We start from the raw sequence: 23,506 nt of genomic DNA, 5'->3' as shown, positions 1-23,506 counted from the left end.
CGAGTACATAAAGTACATCTCCTGCGTAATTCTTTCCAGTCTTCACTCTGTACCTACCTGTATTAGACCCACGTGTAAGTTTCACACAATCATCTCAGTTTTCACAGTGTACTTAGTGTATCAGACCAATACTGGATTCCTACACGCTGAAGTCAACCGCTCCGGGGACCTAGTGGTTAGAGCGTCCGCCTCGGAATCTGGAGATCGTGGGTTCAAATCCCAGCCGAGTCATATCAAAGACTTACAAAAATATACTAAAAGCTGTCTCGCTAGGCGCTCAGCATGGGGAGATTCGTGTTAGGACTGGCGGCCTGGTGTCAGTGTTAGGACTGGTCGGCCTGGTGTCAGGATAATGTGACTGGGTGGGACATCATGCTACATGTTTGCGGCATGATGCCCCAGTGCTAGACATCACTATAAACTGCCACACTGCAGACATCACAGCGATAGGACTGAAACATTGTTAAAGCTACGTTAAAAATCCTAATCACACACACACACACACACACACGCTGCAGTCTTCACTGTATACTTCAACTGTGTCAGTATCTTGCACAATTCTCACATGCAGCCCTCCAAGTATTAAATGTATACCTACCTATGTCACAATTATGGGTATTTCTGCCACATTAAATTCCAAATTTTCATTTATATGTCCCTGCTCACTTATCAGCTTCTCCGGTCTACTCCAAATTACTATGACCGCTCCGATGGCCTGAGGGATTAGAGCGTCCGATTCGGATATGGGAGATCGCAGGTTCGAACCCCGGCCGAGACATACCAAAGACTTATACTAACAGATGCCTTGCTTGGCGTTCATCATTAAGGGGTTACTGTTAGGACTAGTCTACCCAGAGTCAGGGGAATAATGTCACTGTGTGGGACATCATGCTACATGTTTGCATGATGCCCCAGTGCTATACATCACTTTAAACTGCCACAATGCAGGCATCGTAGCGATGTGACTAAAAAATTGTTAAAGCTAAGTTATATATCTAAGTAACACACACACACACACACACACACACACACACACACACACACACACTGCATTTCTACGTGTATCAGACTTGTACATAATTTGCACATGCTGTCTTCGCTGTTTGCAATCTATACGCACATTAATCAGACCCATGCAAACTTCTTACACACAGCCCTTCAAACATTTACTGAATACATATCTGAATCATATATATGGGTAATTCCAATGCACAATGCCGTGTAAGTATTCACTGTTTACCTATAACATACTCATGCATAGTTCTAAACCAAATCCTTCCCAGTTTTGCACTGCATACCTGCCCTATCCAGCACTGCATACCTACCCTATCCAGCACTTCATACCTACCCTATCCAGCACTTCATACCTATCCTATCCAGCACTTCATACCTACCTTATCCAGCACTTCATACCTACCTTGTCCAGCACTGCATACCTACCCTATCCAGCACTGCATACCTACCCTATCCAGCACTGCATACCTACCTTATCCAGCACTTCATACCTACCTTATCCAGTACTGCATATCTACCCTATCCATCACTGCATACCTACCCTATCCAGCACTGCATACCTACCCTATCCATCACTGCATACCTACCCTATCCATCACTGCATACCTACCCTATCCAGCACTGCATACCTACCCTATCCAGCACTGCATACTCACCCTATCCAGCACTGCATACCTACCCTATCCAGCACTGCATACCTACCCTATCCAGCTAATCAATGGAGTAGCAGACAGCGATGCGCATCATTCATCTGGTCAGATAATTCACGAGTAAATGTTTGTACGCGTTCATAAATTGTTAACCAATCACCGAACAAGAAATATAGTAAAGGGAAGAAAGAAAGAAAGAAAGAATAGTTGGAGCGGCAAATTGATATGATTTTCATGCACTAGAATCGATTGCCATTAATTTAAACTGAACACAAATCTGATTTTTAAGCATATTCGCGTGTATATGTTACCAGCATATTCATGTATATATGTTACCAACATATATGTGTATATATGTTACCAGCATATTCGTTTATATATGTTACCAGCATAGTCGTGCAAATATGTTACCAACATATTTCTGAATATATGTGACCATCATATTCGTGTATATATGTTATCAGCATATTATGGAGTTTTGTTGTAAATTAAGGTACTGTTGATGTATGTCCAAACATCCAGATGACAAACAAACAAGAATAATAAGAGATAGTGAAATCAATATGTATTTTGTATATTTAAATATTTATTATGCTCGAGTATCGCGAACATTTATTCAGAAAATTGTGGAATACTCGTTGATAGCAGATATGTATATATATATATATATATATATATATATATATATATATATATATATATATATATATATATGACTTATAATGAAATGAATATAATTTTGACTGTTCGTGTGCTAACCACATTGTCCACTCATGCATATTGTACTTTAATATATATTGTTAAACTGACAGAACAGATTTCGATTTAAAATTAAGCAAGCGCCTGTTCATATGCTACATATATTAAAAATGATCTTCTGTTCACTTTTATGAAAATATTACACTGCATATAAAGACGGATTTTGAACACAATATCTTTAAGTTGACAATACGTTATTGTCACTTAAGCAATATATTTTAAAAGTTGGATAGTGAAGATTGTTACACATGGAGACCGTACGGTTCAATAAGATGAAACAGAAAATTCGAACATACCAGAACCAATTTACAAGTACTGCATTAGATATTATACGCTACTATACTGTGTAAGATTGTGTTATTATAAGCATGACTATTATCGCATTGATAAAACAACTTTTGCCTGATTATAGTAGTAGTAATACGGGGTGAGAAGAAGGAGGCGGAGGAGTTTAGTAATGGCAATGGTGATGCTATTTATGATATTAATCCTTGTACTAGCATTACTTCTCATGCTACCATAATTACAACAACTAATATTACTATCGAATTTTCTGCGAAATGTGTATACTCTGAGATATGAATATTGCAAATTAAACGTGCAATATCAGCTTGGTTAGTTATATGTTCGAGTTATTTTACCATTTTGAAAAACGTTTTAAAATTAAATCCAGCTGGAATTTTTCACGAGTAGTATTGGTAACCTGAAATTACATAACTCATTTATAAGTGAATCTTAATTGATACTTTTATCCATGTTTAATCGTGTGCTTAACTTTTGTCTGTGGTTGTACGCTGTAAAGAGAATGTTCACATGGCTGACTATTGTCCATGACTGTAAGGTGTAAACAACATTTTCACGCAGCAACGGTCAAGGTCAGTCTCGTTTACAGTTATGCTAGATCATTTCTTTGTACGTATTCACACTCTATTACATTATAGGTTCAGTGAAAATGTATAGGAATTGGATGATAAATAATTCGTTCCTGTCTTAAGTCAGTCTGTAGGAACCCTGTTTGATCAAAGTTTGCATTTGTTTTCTGATATAGTTCAAGAGGAATTGTTTGTTTCAATTATTTATTAGAATCACTAAGTGATCATTAACTTCGGATATATGCTACTTTGGGATCATCCTGAACTCATTCCAAGACAATGTGGATCGCTTCATTGTGGTACATCAGGACATTCAAGACATTGAAATTTATTTAGAATATTCTATATGGTTTTGACAGGTGACATTTTCGGATTTAATTCATAATACTGCAAGTGTCTCTTGAATTTTCACGTTTTATTTTAGAGAAAACATTTGTAGCTGATTGTACTTAAATTGCTAACTCCATTCTCTCTGTTACACATATTAAGACCCAGAGTCTCAACAATGCAAAGTGAAATATATTTAATTATTTGTATAATTGATTATACAAATGCTAATTTTATTTTTAGATAGTCAGGTGACAAAACCCCTAATTTCAGATTGTGAGAACATTAAGAAACAGATCAACGTGACGACATGACTTGCCCAACTTGACATCCGCACCTGCTGGGCTATTTATATCCTGTAATTAATATATCTACTATTACTAATGTCAATTTACAGATGACAAAGATAGGTATAATACTTCCAGATTCAGCATGTTTAACTCTTGATCATCTACAAAATGTTAAAGCCGTATTGCGCATGACCTTGACCGTTTGGGCGTTTGACCTCGATTGTCAATAAATGACGTATCATCTCATGCACTTTTAGCAATGTCTGATAATGATACCCTGATGAAAACAGAACATACTTTTAGGAAGAAACGCTTACCAAATATTATCTCTGGATATAATAATGGATGGAGGGATGTCACAATGACAACCGTCTCGCTTTGTGCGACGTTCGTCGCAGGCGAGGAAAGAGGGTTAGAAGAGAGCAAACAAAAAGCCTTGTATTACCCATTTATATATGACGTTTATTTATGTAGCCCGTCAGTCCATAGAGTAGGTTTCTGTTTCCAATATCTCTCGTATCACTTCAAATACCTTTACCAAATAATGGAATTAGATTTTAAGAAGTCTACTGAGCGATAATGTTTTGAAAGTATATTGTTATTCGCACAGACATACAAACACGTTGTAAGTGATTCACAGATCTTAAGCATAGTTTTTGTCTTGGCAGTCATGTATACGAGCACGGAAAATGTTTCTTGACATTTTTATATATGAGTAATGGTAAAGAAAACCAGTATAGTTTTACTTATTATCTTACTATCTCTTTTAACATAAATTTAATTTCAACACAAATCGTAGTCTTTGTTCGATGATATTAATTTATCTCTTAGATTAGATGTGTTATCAAACGTTTATAGGATTTCAGGATTTAAAATCTTTATTTGAAAACACTCAGTAAATTTAAATTTGGTTATTATAGAATTGAATGCAAATTAAGCCACGAGTTTATCAATGACATGTAAAACAATTGGTGTAATTCTTTCGAGTCAAGGATATAATATAGGATGTAATAATTGGGATGGAAATTCACTTGACATAATAGAGAATTTAAAAGCAGCTCCTGATAGTTATACAAATGGAAACATTACCATGGATGGAACAAATGCCTTAATTAAATCTTAAATTTTATCTTAATGTATACACATATTTCAGTCTTTGCCTTATTAACTACAATTTCAGAAAAAAATTCTTATAAAAATTGTTTTGTGTTTTGACATTTTTTGTTAAAGACAAGAGTTTCTCAAAATTTGCATAGTTGAGAAAAACCAATTAACATATCAATGAATTGACGTCTTTAGTGTATGGTTATTTTAAGAAAATATTTATTTTTTGGATAACGTAATAATTAGTGATTCCTTCAAAACATAATTAAATTAGTCTGTCAAAATGTACTAGAAGCCATCTTGGCAGGAAAATACTAAGAAATTCAAAATCGATGCACCTTACAAGGTTGTATAATTAGAATGTTTTAGGTTCACAAAAGGTTTTGCTTTAAAAAGGCATCAATAATATAATCAACATAAACTCGTCCATGACGGTTAGATATCTGCTTTATTATAAAATATTACAACACACACACACACACACACACACACACACACACACACACACACACACACACGCACGCACACACACACACACACATACACACACATACACACACACACATATATATATATTGAATGAAAAAGTTCTAGTTTATTTGTCGCTAATGATAAAAAGTAATACAAATTTCAATACTAATATAAAATTGAGGGATTTTAATTTGAATATTGCATTCACTTTTTCTGTTTTGTTTTTTGATTTTTTGTTTTCCTCAAAGTCAGATAATACATAATGGTAAATGCAGTTATTGTGAATTGGAAAAGGATTGAATACACCTGTATGGATTTAAATGAAACGGATTGAAAAATAAGTTTCATATTAATAAGACATTGGATACAATTGGGCATTGGACACAATTAAAATATTCGGAACTGATATTCCAAACTTAATTTACTTTGTGACTATTATAGCAATTTATACTTTGAACTGTACGTACACACTGACATACATAATCATCTACACGTAGCAACTTCACTTTAGCCGTAATGATTCTCCCCGGTATTGCATTTTTATCTTTTACTTTCTTTGTCTACTTTTATGTAAAATATTTCTGTATTTTCTTATTTTAAACAAAGAATAAAAGGAGAAACAATTCCACTATTGTCTGCCACCTTATATCCCTAGATAAATATCTTTATTGTTTACACTAATAGTGAACTAAGTAAAATTCAAATTAAATATTCAATCTCTATGTAACTGTGCATTTGAGCTGCATCGATTTTGGCAATAGTGCTGTTACTACTACTAGCTATGTACATTGTAAACAAATGAATGATGAACCGCATAAGCACAAAGATTATTTATTAAGAGGTGTTTTTGAGTTTGACATTTACTTATAGATTGCCAACCGATACATCTGACCAAACTGTTTTACCAAATGTAACATCAGCGGTATATTGAATATGCATGATAAACATTAGCGTTGCAGCAAGAACAGTGCATATTTGGGCAAAATTGTTGTTTTGTGAAGAAAACAAACTTTCTCAGCAGATGTGTACGGTATTTTATTAACAAAAGTATATACGTGACACTACGGGCTATATTAAATAGTGTTGGACTTTATCTCGTACACTTACATGGCTGGTTGGTATGTATATGAAATCACAATGCAGTGATATTAGAATTTTGAAATTTTGAGACAAATTTACAGTCAGGCAGGTAATGTAGTCGCCTACGACATTTTCCCAAATGTATAAAACCCGAGAAGTAAAATCGTTATTCTAGACGATAATAGAGACGGGTATGTGAACATTTATAACATATTAATAAATATATTCTTCAGGATACTATTTACAAAAATTTAAAGATGAATTCTTAATACTTTCAATGAGATATATATTGATTTTTACCCAGTTTTTATATGTTTAGATCACCGTTCCGGTGGCCTAGTGGTTAGATCGTCCGCCTCGGATGCGGGATGTCGTGAGTTCGATCTCTGGCCGAGTCATATCAAAGACTTATAAAAATGTTACTAGCAGCTGCCTCGCTTGGCGCTCAGCATGAGGAGGTTAGTGTTAGGACTGGCCGATCTGGCGTCAGGATAATCTGACTGGGTGGGACATCATGCTACATGTCTGCAGCATGATTCCCAAGTGCTAGACATCACTATAAACTGCCACACTGCAAACAGTGTAGCCATATGATTGAAAAATTGTTAAAGCTACATTAAAAATGCAAATCACACAAACATGCACACACATATATGTATAGATCACATGATTTCAAATTGAAGCCATTAAAACTAATTTAATTACAATATTAGCTGTTTTCAATATATTCTATTTATAACTATTCAATTTATATCATGGTTATTTTCACTTTAATGGTATTATATGCATATGTCCGATATACTTTCATGTCAGAAGCTGTGTTCAATGGTTAAAAGATGCACCCTGTACCTCAAAGGTTATGATATGTTTGTCTGATATGACTGGAGTTACATCTTTTGTGCTGTATACCATTCTTCGAGTGAGGATAATGTGCCATCGTATAAAGTGATCAAAGAATACACTCCACGAGTGCAAATAATGTACCATCCCATAATGTGACCAAAGAGTACACTCCACGGGTGCAAATGATGTGCCATCCTATAAAGTGACCAAAGAGTACACACCACGAGTGTAAAAATAATGTGCCATCCTATAAAGTGACCAAAGAGTACACTCCACGGGTGTAAAAAATGTACCATCCCATAATGTGACCAAAGAGTGCACTCCACGAGTGTAAATAATGTGCCATCCTATAAAGTGACCAAAGAGAACACACCACGAGTGTAAATAATGTGCCATCCTATAAAGTGACAAAAGAGTACACTCCACGGGTGTAAATAATATACCATCCCATAATGTGACCAAAGAGTACACTCCACGAGTGTAAATAATGTGCTATCCTATAAAGTGACCAAAGAGAATACACCACGAGTGTAAATAATGTGCCATCCTATAAAGTGACCAAAGAGTACACTCCACGGGTGTAAATAATGTACCATCCCATAATGTGACCAAAGAGTACACTCCACGAGTGTAAATAATGTGCCGTCCTATAAAGTGACCAAAGAGTACACACTAGTTTGAATGCTCTTAAGTATTACTGCAGCTTAGCCTCATTGTTTGGTTTACTTAAATGCTATTCCAAGTATTTGTAATAAGCTGATATTCTAGTTTAAATTTTTTTAAACAATGATTTATTCTTTTAAACTAAATATTTTGGAATGACATACACTAAAATTGGGAGCAAAATAATTAATAAATAGTTTTCTCTCTTCTGATGCCATTGCAGAAATAGTTCAAATCTAATAAACAGTTGATTAAGGGTTTGGAGGGTAAGAAAATGTCATAATTAGCAACATTAACAGTAATTAACAAAAATATTTAAAAACGGAAAAAGCCAGTGCCATCAAGCATTTCTAAACAAATGATGTTTATTAGATATTTCTAAAAAAAAGAAATCACACATTTTGAACAAGAATTATTAATTGAGAGAAGCAGCAATTAAATACTTACATATACGTTAAAGTTATATTCATTCATTGATATTTATTACATGCAATAGAAATGATTGAAGTGAAGTATTAATTTACATTGATATCTTATGATATAATTGATGCCGTTTCTATTCTTGAAGTCAGCCTGACTAAAAACAAGCCAATTTATTGAATGAGCTGGGAAAAAAATCAATCCAGAAAAAGAAACCTTAACAGTGCGCCTTCTCGTTTTGTGAACGTGTCCGAAACATATACATATTGCATCTCAGTGGCCTTACTACTTAGACATTATATAAATTCGATAAACGTTTAATAAACGAATTGACATTAACGTGCAATATGTAGATATATAACACACATACATTGAGTTAGATGTAAAATGGTGTATATTTTGCTAGTGAAACAAAACGTAGGATGTGCTGATATTGGTAACACTTACAAAGTCCAAATAAAATAACATGTATATGATGCGTAAATAAAATACATTTTTGATAGGTAAGCATCCCGTAATATTGTTGTGTCTCTTCTTACTTGTTGCCCAGTGTATAAGTTACGTATAAAACAAAACATGTTTAATGCGTAGACACAGGTGTATTAATACAAAAACATGTTTAAGGCTTAGACACATGTGTATTAATGCGTTTTGTCTTGGAAAATCCTGTCATCATAGCCATGAACAAGTGGCTAGTCAGCCATTTTCTTCTGATCATTTCAGAGAATCTTTAATTCTGGAATAGTGTTTTCATAGGTAGATTCTGGTACTGCGTCTTTAACAAGGGCTTTGTGAAGGAAAACGTACTGCTCCTGAAATAGATATAAAAGTGAAAATGGTAAGAAACATTGTTAGGTATACTTTATTTATATTGAGTGCTTAACATTTGTTCATAGTTGTAACACGAAAACAACACGTTTACGTAGCAAGAGTTCAAGGTATGTCTTGTTTACAGTTTCTCTAGGTTTGTCCATTGGAAGTCTCCACATTCTATTACGTTTTGATCCAGCAAAAATGTGTATAAATAGTTACTTGAAATACAAAGAATTCAGTCCTGTTTTACATCAGACTGTCAGATATAATTGGGGTGGAATTATTTATTCATTGGAAGTACTATATTGTTCATTAACGTTCGGGCTGAAAACTTTTGGATCATTCTAAACTCATTCAGAAACATTATGGATTGCATCACTGTGGTATATCATGACATTCAAAACTATTGGAAGTCTTCTTCTTCTTCAAATAATATGCTGGATTACTCAGGAACATACTCGCACATAATGTGAACTACGTATATTGGCGAGAAGTCCAAGTGCAGCTAAAACAGATTACAAACATCAATGGTTGGAAGCAATGCGATCCACGCGCCAACCCCTGATCTGAAAGCATCTCTGGATTTGGCACTGACTAGGTTTAATGGTAGGGAGTTCCACAGATGGATTCCTGGTGGGAAGGAGTCCTTCTGTGCTCTGACTCTGGTGAAAGGACGAGAAATCTGCGTCAGTGCCTCTAGTGTAAGCTCATGTTTGGTGAAATTATTGTGATGTTGGGATATAAACTATATTGTGTACATACGGGTACATCATAACTCTTGCTTGTTGTCCTCGGAATTGAAGCTCTTCCCATCCCAAACGGCGGAGCATGGGTGGTGGTGACACCGCTGGTTCGCCGATAATCATCAATAGTAAACCGTGCCTCTCTACGTTGAAATTATCTAAATTTGGCAATATTTGATTTGGTAGATGGGTCCCAAACTGTCGAAGCATACTCCAACTGTCAACGTACGAAGTACTTGCAGCACGTATATTTTGTTTTTATTAGGGCATGTGGACAGTTTTCTAAGAAGGAATGCTGTGATGTTGTTGGTCTTCTTTGTAAAAGAGTCAACGTGGCTGTGCCATGATAATGGTATCTCCGAAATATTTGTCCTTGGATGTCGTTCGGACAATCTATATTATTGGTCTTGTGATAGGACATTTAGGATTATTTTTTATTTAGCTCGCAATGCTTTAAGTTTCTCTTGAAATTTCTTTTTACAGTTAAATAAATTGCTTACTGTTGATTTCCATTCTTTCTATTACATATTTTAAGACCTAAAGTCGTAACATCATCGTTATTATTAGTATTATTAGTATTAGTAACAGTAGTAGTATCAAAATATATTTTCCAACTATCATTGCAAATGGAACTGGTACCAATCACAATTACAACAATGGTAGCCAATAAAAAGCTATGTAAAATGCATTATACATATTTGCATCACTTAAAGAATAGATATTGATAATAACAATGTAGTATCTGTTAGGAAATCGTATAGAAACAATCTTACAAAGGTCGGCATCAGTGTCCTATTCCTCGATAACATATCCACAATTGTCTGCAAGACATGAATTTGCCCATCCATACGAATTCTATCTTTCTCGCTCAGTAATATGTACATGAGACCACATCTGTTCACATCAAATCTGAAACAACAATTTACGGATATCCATTTGGTGGACCCAAATAGAGAGTTTTATTATGCAAACATAAATAATTATTTTACAAACAAGACTGCAACAGAACAAATATAAATCTTGCTGGGTCACCATTTATATTGGAATATTGTGTTAAAATAGTATTTGACCTTGAAAAGGCTCATTTCAATAAAAGAAGAATGTAAAGTGTGTTTTAAACAGTTTCTTTGAATTAAATTAGCTTATATACGATCGATGCAAGAAATGGTATACCAAGTTGATGTAACTGACAATATCAAAGGATTTCTTCAAGGTTGATATGATCACACTTCGTTGAGATCTATTTTTATCTGTAGGTTCATTTTGAACGCAATGAATCAAATGCGTGTTTGTTTTTAAATGTGTTGTTGTTCCTCCTAAACAGTGGTATACATTTATGCTGTAAATATTATTATCAATGACAAATAAAGAACTCTGTAAAACACTGCAATTTGATCTGATCCGATGACTCGATGTGTATATGAGCAATGAAGGATCTGTATACCAACCTTGAGTAGAGGAGGATCGGTTTTGACTCACTGGGATTCGAATGCCACTGGCTGATGTTCTCCGCCAAAGTCGTAACAGAGCCCGAGTCGTGTGATTGGTCATGCGATTCTTCCCAAGTTTTCAGCAAAAATACAGTCACATGTGAGGACTCTGTCTAGATTTTGGAAAACAAAACATCCTTTCATTTTTAAGGCCATAAGTTTAGAAAATTCGTACGTGCTATTCAAGCGTCGCAGATCTATTGGGTTCCACACGTTTTGTATGGAACTATCATCTTTCTGCTGTCTTCTTAGCCGCAGCTAAAATAAACTGATTCAATATGATTGCTCAATATTTTACCGAGCAAGATAGCTGGGATAAATCGTACTAGTCTCCTTAAAAACGAAGTACATTTCACTAATCTAATCTTTCACGTGCACATGTGTTCCTTTTGAGGCAATATTTATGGACAGTAAAGAAGTCCACACACTGAATTCCTAACAGGTCAGGTGCCTCATTCCCTCTCTCAATCAACTTGTTTTCTTTGAGTCAAGGCACTTGCTCTAAGCTTTGATTTTGTCAGGCACCGATGCCAAGGTTATATATGGAGAGTAATAGATCGAAGACAACCTGTTTCTGCTGACGATAATTGAAATAAGTACGACGGCGGTGTTTAGTCCTCCCCGCCTTAATGGTCATTAGTTAGAACAAAATTAAACAAAATGACTTTGAGATAATATGTTTTCAATGTAATTGGTAAATGTATCTTGTAAAGACTAAAATAATCCAGTCATAAGACTGATAACTCCATATTTGACTTAAGGTATTATGTGCACACATCTGGCAGCAAATGCAATTTAGAAACGTTCCCTATGAAAAATATATTTTATTAATCTTTCATTATTGAAAATGTCCATAACGTAAACAGAATTATGTATACCTTCTTGCTGCCGGTGATGGTAAACTGTTTTTTCTCAAAGGCGCCAAAATCTCCTTTTCTATTGCAAATAACGTTCAAGCCATCAACATGTTTGGATTGGTTGACTTCGAGGGAACTCAATGCATCGTTTGCCTATGAATAAAAGATTTATTACCTAATTAACCTTGTTAAGACAGGTGATTGGATAATATAATATCGTAGTTATTTTAGGTATCAAATGAAATATCTTCAAGATGAATAATAATCTTTTGTTTTTGCAAGGGGTCAGTTTAATGGATCCGCTGAACTATGTGGATGAACCAGTCTAAATTAAACTTTGAGAGGATATGGGGTTACATTCAGCGGCATCTCTAAGGAATTCGCGTTTCCACCATCGCATCGTCAGACTCTAAACAAATGTAGAGAGCTCCCTGAAGGAAATCAGAAGCAAGATGTTTTTGCAACCATCGCTCAGAAAATGTTTTCCACCTAAGAGGGGGTTAAGGACGACAACTCTGCGGATAACGATGCATACAATATTTGTATATTTCTTCTTGCACATATTATTGTATCTCTTATTGCATTTTATTGAGAATCTTGACGAAATATTGGACTGTAGTTATTTGGGTTTTTTAAAAATCATTTTACAACCGCTTTTTAATACGATCATTTTACTTCAATATAATTATGATTTTCTCTCAAACAGTTTACGCTTGCATTATAATTGTGTTGTGGAACCCTGATTTAAAATCAAACTACATGCATATATAGGCATTTCATCTGCTAACTGTGTATCAGATCGGATTGAAAATGATATTATTATGGTAAGGTATAATGGTATGAATATGGTAAAGCATAATATTTCAATATCTCAAACCAAACCTTGAACAAGAAATAAGAGGACTTCTTTGATCGTGGAAAAAACGTTTCATGCGGAATGATGACTTTGAGATATGTGATCAAAACCACGTTGCATAAATCAAGTCGCTTGTAATTCAAGACGGATTATCCAGGTTGGATTAATCACATTCATGTGAGAAAGAAGCTAATGCAGCTTGAGTTATATGAAAATAATGATTATTGTGTTTCAGTAGACAAAGTATTTTTTAACTAATAATGCAAATTAAATGTGACATGAGGTGTTAAATAGGTTAAACATTGTTCCTAATGGTTATCGTGCTAATCAGCTTTCTAAATAAGTATAATCCGACCAAGGATTGTATACGACACATTACATATTATGGAGACTTCGCATTTGCTGCTGAATTGACTGATGTTCCACATTTTGCAGCTCAGCACCTGTACGGTCTTGGAGAAATGGGATTCGAATAAAGTTTAAAGTATCTAAGTTAGCAAAATATGAAGTGGAACTATATTGACCAAACAATTTGATGATTTGATGAAAACTATATAATCAAGGGTCGTAATAAGCGCATTGGTAAATTTGAACGATGCATAAGTAAGATATTTCGTCACACCAAATTACCGTACATGTTCTTGAGTAAGTATCAGGCCAATTAAATTCCATAGCTTGGGAAAGTTTCTACCGGGTGGGGTGGTGGTGGTGGTGGCTAGGAACTGTTTGACAGACCGGTGAATTCGGTTTTTGAGAACCATTCAATTTTGGTTCGATCATCTGAAGTTAGCAGACGTGCCGTATAAAAAGGCGATTTGTTGGCCAGAAGCTGTTGTTGATTATAATGAACTAGAAATATGTGTAATGAATATCAACCGTTAAGGACTCTTTCCACCTAGGATGTGGAGCTGTCTTCGTGAGCATAATAGCCTCCGGCAATCAGAATGTCCAAATGTCATATAAGTCGCTAAGTTTTGGGGAAACATGAGCAATTCTAATGGAGTTAAACGGTTTATAAATGTGCTAACGCAACAGTTTGAGGTGTCACAAATTATACTAATTGCCTGTAGAAATTTATTTTGCGTATTGTACTAAAAAGCATGGACAGACGATATCGAGAATGCAATATATGTACATATTTCAAATAGCATATCTACCCTTGAGGTCGCCAAACAATTGGGTAAAGACCCCTTTTCTATTTACTCTTGAGGTCCTAGGGAAGTTAAAGGAAGCAGTAATTGTTATAACAGTTTTGCAGCTCTTGAATTTGTGGCACTGTCTGTAGACATAGCAAATTTATTTAGCAATCATGCTGAATTGTCTCTGAGACCATGCTAATCTTTACTTACTACATAAGCAGCTAATGGTAATTTCTATAAAGATACGGAAATTGATAATATTATCGCTCTTGAAGGTTTCTAATGGTCGATTAACAAGCTGTATAAGAGTATCATACTGCTGCGATAGCTAAGTTAATAGCGCTTCATGTTACATTATCATGGACATTTTGTATTAGCTGTTTTAACCTTAATGTAGAGTTCTTCGACGTTACAGTTGAGACGTTACAAATATTGCATGATTCCATTATAAAACTAGTTAGCACATAACTGTTGGTAACTTCGCTTTTGTCGTCTAGAAGGTTTCAACATTTTCAAAGAATATACGTAGACCTAGAAGGCCTACCATGCAAACGCGATACCGCCGAATCATATCGGCATGCAGGTGTTAATATCGGAATTTTAACGAATTTATATAGTTTATTTCCTCACTATGTACCTTCTCAAAGTTCCCAGCTTACCTGACAATGTACTAAGAGATACCATTATTATGATCTTGTAGTGCGAACCATACCGTCCTCATGATTTCACGTATATATCATTATTCTGAATGCTACATTTCACTTACAATGTGTGGATAATGATCTATTTTCTTAAATTACAATCATTAAGGTTATTCAGTTTAATTTTTTCTTAAATTGTCCAGATAACTAAATAGACAGGACGCATTGCCATTTCTATGTGTATTTACAATTAATAGCCATATCAGTACCAATCATGTGACTGAAGAGAGTAACAGATCCAATATTCCTGTGATGGATAACTGTTTCTGGCACTTTCAGCACTTTGCAAGGGGTCAGTTTCATGGATCCGCTGAGCTACTTGGATGGAGCAGTCTTGATTAAACTTTGAGAGGATATGAGGGTTACGTTCAGCGGCATCTCTAAGGAATTCGCGTTTCCACCATCGCGAAGTCAGACACAAAATCTATGTAGAGAGCTCCCTGAAGGAAATCAGAAGCAAGATGTTTTTGCAACCATCGCTTAGAAAATGTTTTCCACCTAAGAGGGGGCTAAGGACGATAATTTCTCTGCGGATAACGATGCATGCAATACTTGTATATTTCTTCTTGCACAGATTATTTTATCTCTTATTGCATTTTACCGAGAATCTTGAAGGAATATTGGAATGTGAGTATTTGTTTTTTTTTTAATCATTCTACCACTGCTTTTCAATACGATCATTTTACTTCAATGTAATTATGATTTTCTCTCAAACAGTTTGCGTTTGCATTGTACATTGTGTTGTGGAACCCTGATTTAAAAGCAAACTACATATAGGCATTTCATCTGCTAATTGTGTATCAGATCGGATTGAAAATATCATTATTATTAAGGTATAATGGTATCAATATGGTAAAGCATAATATTTCAATATCTCAAACCAAACCTTGAACAACAAATAAGTGGACTTGTTTGATCGTGGAAAAAAGTTTCAAGCGGAATGATGACTTTGAGATATGCGATCAGAACCACGTTGCATAAATCAAGTCGTTTGTAATGCAAAACGGAATATCCAGGTTGAGTTAATCACATACATGTGAGAAAGAATCTAATGCAGCTTGAGTTACATGAAAATAATGATTATTGTGTTCTAGTAGACAAAGTATTTGTTTAACTAATAAATACAGTTAAATGTGACCTGATGTGTTAAATAAGTTAAGCATTGTTCCTAATGGTAATCTTGCTATTCATCTTTGTAAATAAGTATAATCCGACCAAGGATTATATACGACACACTACATATTTTGGAAACTTCGCATTTGCTGCTGAATTGACTGATGTTCCATATTTTTCTACTCAGCTCTTGCTCGGTCTTGGAGATATGGGATTCGAATAACGTTTAAATATCTAAGTTAGCAAATTATGAAGAGGAACTATATCGACCAAACAATGTGATGATTTGATGATAACTATATAATCAAGGGTTGTAATAAGCGCATTGGTAAATTTGAACGATGTATAAGTAAGATATTTCGTCACACCAATTACCGTACATGTTCTTGAGTAAGTGTCAGGCCAATTAAATTCCATAGCTTGGGAAAGTTTCTTCCGGGTGGTGGTGGTGGTGGCTAGGAACTGTTTGACGGACTGGTGAATACAGTTTTTGAGAACCAGTAAATTTTGGTTCGATCACCTGAAGGTATCAGACGTGCCGTACAAAAAGGCGATTTATTGGCCAGAAGCTGTTGTTGATTATAATCACCTAGAAATATGTCTAATGATTATCAACCGTTAAGGACGCTTTCCACCTTGGATGTGGATGTGTCTTCGTGAGCATAGTAGCCTCCGGCAATCAGAATGTCCAAATATCATATCAGTCGCTACGTGTTGGGGAAACATGAACAATTCTAACGGAGTTAAAGGGTTTATAAACGTGCTAACGAAACTGTTTGAAGTGTCACAAATTAAACTAATTATCTGTATAAATAATTTTTGCGTATTGTGCTAAAAAAGCATGGACATCGAGAATGCAATATATATAGATATTGCAAATAGGATATCTACCTTTGAGGTCGCTAAACAATTTGGTAAAGACCCCTTTTCTATTTACTCTTGATGGCATAGGGAAGTTAAAGGAAGAAGTAATTGTTATAACGGTTTTGCAGCTCTTGAATTTGTGACACTGTCTGTAGATATGGCAATTTTGTTTAGCAATCATAAGGAATTGTCTCTCAGACCATGCTAATCTTTACGTACTTCATAAGCAGCTACAAAGAGAAGGTTTCTAATGATCGAATAACAAACTGTATAAGAGTGTCATACTGCTGCGATAGCTAAGTTAATCGCGCCTCATGTTACACATATCATGGACATTGTTATTAGCTGTTTTAACCTCAATGTAAAGTTCTTCATCCATCACATCATTATCTATGACTTCAACGTTACATTTGAGTCATTACAAATATTGCATGATTCCATTATAAAACTAGTTAGTACACAACGGTTGGCAACTTCGCTTTTGTCGTCTTGAAGGTTTCATTTAAGGTTTCTGAAACCTTACCAGTTTCAACATTTTCAAACAAGATACGTAGACCTAGAAGGCCTCGCATGCAAACGTGATACCGACGAACCATGTCGGCATGCAGGTGCTAATATCGGAAATTCAACGAATTTACAGAGTTTATTCCTCACTAAGTACCTTTTCAAAGCTCTCAGCTTACATGGCAATGTACTAAGATATACAATTATTATGATCGGGTAGTGCGAACCACACCGTTCTGATGATATCACGTATATATCATTATTCAGAATGCTACATTTCACTTAAAATATGTGGATAATGATATATTTTCTTTAATTACAATTCATCATTAAGATTATTCAGTTGATTTTTTTCTTAAATTGTCTAGATATCTAATGAGAGAAGACGTATTGCCCATTTATACTTGTATTTACAACTAATAGCCATATCAGTACCAATCATTTGACAGAAGAGAGTAACATATCCAATATTCCTGTGATGGATAACTGTTTTGCCACTTTCATCTTGTTCGTGAATTAATTTGAATGGTGCGGACTTTGATTTAGATGCGGACAAAATAGATGAATTATGATCAGGAAATGATATTAAATTCTTTCAATTATTGATAAAATATGAAACACAAGAAGTGTGGTCAATGTTCGTTGTGATCAATATTTACTTAACTTTTTTTCCTTCAACATTACGTTTATTACTTCAATAACGAGAGATACGAAGATTAGTTCACCTAAGGAAAGATATGTTCCACGAGGGAGAAGGAACATTCCGCGAGAAAAATAATCCTTATACCACCCTCTAACAAAGGCAATAAGGTGTTTTTTTTTCTCAAAAATAGTACATGAAACAGAAAAGTGATAACGTCTCTGAGGCACAGTCGCGTGAGGGAGACATGATCGAATGAAGAAGACACGATATTTTGTTCCTTAAAATTCTGTACGCCAATTATTGACTCTGTTGTGTTTTTGTGTGGTGCATTAGTTAAAGTTTAACATGAGCGACCAATAACGTTGGCAGCGATGCCATTTTGTTGCATGTTAGCCAAACGAACGAGTTGTATCGTTTATTTTTGTATAAATTATAGCTCCTCTAGAGGATGCAAGATATCCTAAAAAGTTATTATTATTATTATTATTATTATCAACGTGATCTTAAAGCACTATAAAATTCCAACATCGACTAAAGGAATCTATATTCTACATGATCTATACGATTCACCAAATGCAAATCCTTATGTATGTTGGTATTAATGGGTAATTTAGATTGACGAGTTAGTAAACCTTTAAAATATAATTGCGCTTTTCTGTTACAAAATCTTTGTATTTAAGTATAAAAATAACTTTCCTTTTTCTTAAGAAACGAGGACAAAACAGATATTTTCTTGGTACAATTATAGCATATTTATAAATATACTTACATTTCTACTGTCGATGTTGATCACAGATTTCACTTTGCTTTGCCATACCGTCTTAAGGAATTGTTCGTCACTAGTCCATCTTATTAAGATGTAAGCATCTTGTCCTGATAAATTCTACAAGCAGTGTTTCTGGTTACTTATTAAGATCTACAGAGGCATTACTTAAGAATGAAGTCGGTTTTCTTTTCTTAAATGTTTGACCGAATATAACTCTTTGTTTAAGGGATACACAACAATTAACAAAACGGATGATTATGTCTAATGGAAAAACGAAACATCAAGATAGGGTTTCTTACTTTAACTGTAGGCTTTTGTATAATTATGAGGCTATAATAACAAGACTACTAATATTAATACTAATACCTCACTCGAATCTGAATACTGCTTCGTTGTGTCCCGCACGAGTATACATCCCTTGTATGGGGCCTTTGATACTTCATCGTTTATGTGAATTGTCTACGAAGTAACCGTAATTTCGTGCTGGTCCTGATCGCGTAATGATACTAATAGTTATACTACTACTACTACTACTACTACGTATGATCTTCATCATCGTTACCATAGAGATGATGATAATGTATTTGATGATCATTTTTACTTCAAGAACATCAATTATCACGACGAACCATTATCACATAAAAGATAGATTTTTAAACCTCAATACGACAATTAAAATTAATCAAGAAGGCTTGTGTTTAATTACTGGCAGGTAGGTTTTCTCAGAGTGCAAACTCGACGCATTCAAGTATATCGGCGTACAGTTGTCTGTTTGTCCAAGATCAACGTTCATTAGCATCTGAAAGATAAACAACGGATCGTTATTAAAAAAATTAACATCTACCACAATTTAACATATTTTGATTTAGTAACCGCATAACCACGATGATTTTCATGGCAGATTTTTAATTTTATTCTATGTTAAACCGAACTAAATGATACAATTCGACAAAGACACTAGTTGAAAATTAATGGCATCGCAATTGTCACAATTATGGTCCTTTGAATGCAGATACTTTTATGACCAAAGTGGAAGACAGACTCATGCTCTCAAAGCGGTACATTCCACTTCAGTGGCTACGTTTGATGTATGACGCTGAAGTGGTACCATGGAGATAAGCAGGATGAGTTGTTTAAAAATCACACGAATTCTATCATTCAGCCAAGTCACCTCAGAAATATAAAATACAGACCATATGCATTTGGACGAAAACACAAGTCATTGAAAACAAACTCTTTACAGCTATATACGATAAACCAACTATCAAACATCAATAGCTACTGCCATCCAGTAGCCATCGAAAAACGTTCCATTAAATACATAACATGCATTTAATACATTCCATTTTCCAAGTACTAAGAGTGAGAAAGATCTGCTCTGACGAAGTCACACTCGAGAACGTCTAAAATAAATGCCCCGCAACAAATATGAAAATGGAAACTCTAGAAGACCATTGACTGTGCAGAACTAGGGAAGATATTCATATATACCATTGTTCAGCAATACTGGTGTACCACTGAGGCATCCATAACCCTAAAATATATCTTTCAAATGTACCAGTCATAGTATATCGTTCATCAATACCTTTGAGAGACATTCTCGTCCGAGCAAAATTAAAAATCACCACATAACAAAATATGACTGGAACCTCCAAACCATGGCTTAATATGATCAAATGTAGATTTCTCCAGCCCATTATTAAGTTTGGAAGCACTTTGGAAACTCAACGTCCGTATTTAAGATTACATATAGTTGGACGAGATTATTTCCATATGGTTTTGTGCAATTCTTAGTTTTTACGGTTTTGGAACTGTACATTCAACTGAAACCATACATCCATTGTTGTAATGAAACCTCATTAAACATATATATAGGCAGCATTCTTCTTTTAGATGAAATGTTATTATTACATTCTTCAATATGGTTTCAATAATCCAGCAGGAGGTAAATATATATTTACTGAAGCTCTGAAAACGCTTCTATGTCTTTCAAACTTGTTTCATCGTGCTTCGTTATATCTACATATGTCATGCGAGTGTGAATGTACGTTTTCCTTACACATATAATTATAGATGCAAAAATACAACAGTTCCTGGCTTCATGCAGCATCTTTATTATAGCACTCATTTGATAATGCTTATACCTACTTATATAAGTATAACTGGATTCTCTGTTTAAAAAGTGTCCGGGTATAAAGTATATACGCACCATTTTCTCCAAGTAAACAGTTTCGCTCGATTCACGCAAGAAAATTCGCATATGCTGTAACTCTTGTTTTATATTAAAAGTAAAGTAACTGGACATTTGTTTATGCTATCTTTACAGATGATCTTACATGTGTTCTACTTTGAGCTTATCAGTAGTTTTGAAATCGTATGAAAAATAAACGGCTCAAAGTAATTAAAGAGAATTATATCACGTTCGGTTTTCCGATTTATGTCAAATTAATTTATACTGTATGTAATATATCAGTTTACAAGGGAAGGGAAGCTTCTAACAGCAATTCCGTCGGGAATCTTCGATACGGCAAACCTTCAAGCTAGTTATCTACTTTAATATCAAAGGTAACAGGCGTCTTTCCCTTCCATACATTTGAACATTTACTCTGGAAAATCCTATTGAATACTACTTACGCTGTGTTGCATCTGTAGTCGCGTTATTCCAGCGTTTTCATCTCTCTCCATTAAATGTCGCAATAATTCTGGAAACTGATTATGATGTACCGGCATAGTGCCAACTCCGAGAGCTTCTGCTACAGCTTCGTGCAGGAAGAAATATTGATTCTGAAGAAAATGTAAAGAGAGGCATAAAAGTATATATATATTGTGTATGTTTGCTGTTGCTGGTTCTTTAGCTTTTTAGGTCATTTTCAGCATTTTCTTCGGATACATCATATCACAAGGACTATGTATATATTTATGTATGTATGTAGTAAGTCTGTCTATTTTTACTTAAAAATGTCTGTATATAATTTGTTTAATATGTATGTATATGTGTTTCTTTGTATTACGTATGTATTCTTTTTATATTAGTTATTGTTTCCATTACAACCAATGTTAGTAGTATATGGGGCCACCCTAGCGACAATGGGAATTAGCATTACAAAACCCCTTGGGCCACTCTAGCGACAAGGGAAATTTAACATGGAGAAAAACCCTGGGTCACTCTAGCGACAAGGGGAATTGAACATGGAAATTGAACATGGGAATGTCACCTGGGGATCAGTGGGAATTAAACATTGGTAACGTCATAGGTTTATAGGGTCAAAACCTTTTATAGGGTGAAATGTATTTGTAGGGACAAAGGGTTGATAGGGACAAACATAGACATACAGAAACAAACAAATACACATTGAAACACACAGAAAAGAGGACAGAAATATTCTAAAGAAAGACTCACAGATAGAATAGAGACTCGATAAAGAAAAGTCTGTTGCATGGGTTCAAAACATTTATTCAAGTACATATATACATGGGCTCTCTGGCCTGTGCTTTGGTCTAAGCACTATCCATTAAATACATAAACATTTCAACATAAAAGAAACATATTTACGAGTTGTTTAGTTATTGACTCTAGTAAACTAATGTTTAAAATTAACGTTCACTCCTTTCTAAAATCACTTCATATGCAACGAATTTACATTAAATGTTCGTTTATAAGAAAAAGTTAAAACAAAACAAGTAACAAACAATCAAATAAGAGAAAGTTCGTGTTTGTCTCTCTATCCGTTACACACTTTGTTTAAAATCTGGTCAGCTACCACTTGTGTCCCAGCATAGATGTTTCCGATCTCGTATTCCCTGTCAGTCGTAAATCTGCTGTTACTTCCATCGTGCTAGGTACACTTATCGGTAAGCAGATCAAGAGCAGTGATCGTCTTCTTCCCATGGAGGTACAACATATGCCACATGAATAGTCACTTTTCCATCGGTGATGTCAAATTTTTCTCTCACCGACCGCGCGTCTTCAATAGCCCTCAAAAGTCTGGAAGAAGTTATTTCTGCAGGTGTGCTAAATCCGAGACATACAGGCGAGTTCAAACTGTCGTGATACATAGATAGGCTCAAACGACCTTCATCTTTGACTTGGCAATGACATTTGAGTTCCTCTAACAGTGAGTCAAGTAGATCCGTAATGAAACCTGATACTTCCTCGGCTGGAACGTCAGACGCGAAGTCTTTAAATTTCACCGTGTAGGTGTAAGTTGTCGTTCTAAATTTTCTCGAGATCGCTGTCTGGGTCATTTGGATGCTAAAATACTCCTTTAGGTCTATTGAATCCTTTCCCTTCTTGAACGCACTTTGCTGTGACTATATGGTGGTGAAAGAGGTCAATGATCTTTGTTCCTTCTCTTTTTTCTTCTGCGTAGAGTTATTCATCTTTCTCGTCGCTTGTCCTCGCAATGAAGTGTCGTTCTTGGAAGTCGTCCCTTTTTATACTGGGTGATATCAGCATGCCCATAAGGTAAAGTTTTGTGGTCTGGAAGTTTCACTGGTTGCACGTAGTTTGTCATGGCATTAGTA

The 23,506-nt window shown here is 34.9% G+C and overlaps 1 protein-coding gene across 2 annotated transcripts in view; it reads right to left on the bottom strand.

Moving 5' to 3' along the window:
• Positions 1-6,302: 6,302 nt before the first annotated feature.
• Positions 6,303-23,506, bottom strand: part of LOC149796848 (tyrosine-protein phosphatase Lar-like) — a 97,032-nt gene continuing 79,828 nt past the window's right edge. For both annotated transcript variants that reach the window (XM_089961486.1, XM_089961487.1), the window contains exons 18-24: positions 21,617-21,766; positions 19,689-19,781; positions 18,986-19,099; positions 12,418-12,549; positions 11,498-11,652; positions 10,823-10,958; positions 6,303-9,305 (exon numbers count right to left, since the gene is read on the bottom strand). In XM_089961486.1, coding sequence (XP_089817612.1) covers positions 9,213-9,305; positions 10,823-10,958; positions 11,498-11,652; positions 12,418-12,549; positions 18,986-19,099; positions 19,689-19,781; positions 21,617-21,766 — 873 coding nt within the window. In that variant the 3' untranslated portion in view covers positions 6,303-9,212. The remainder of the gene's footprint in view (positions 9,306-10,822; positions 10,959-11,497; positions 11,653-12,417; positions 12,550-18,985; positions 19,100-19,688; positions 19,782-21,616; positions 21,767-23,506) is intronic.

This window comes from Sinohyriopsis cumingii, chromosome 6 (assembly GCF_028554795.1).
Source record: "Sinohyriopsis cumingii isolate HCF-2022 chromosome 6, ASM2855479v2, whole genome shotgun sequence".
NCBI classification, from domain to species: Eukaryota; Metazoa; Mollusca; class Bivalvia; order Unionida; family Unionidae; genus Sinohyriopsis; species Sinohyriopsis cumingii.
The sequence above is the reverse complement of the archived record's forward strand: the minus strand, read 5'-3'. Positions and strand labels throughout refer to the sequence as shown.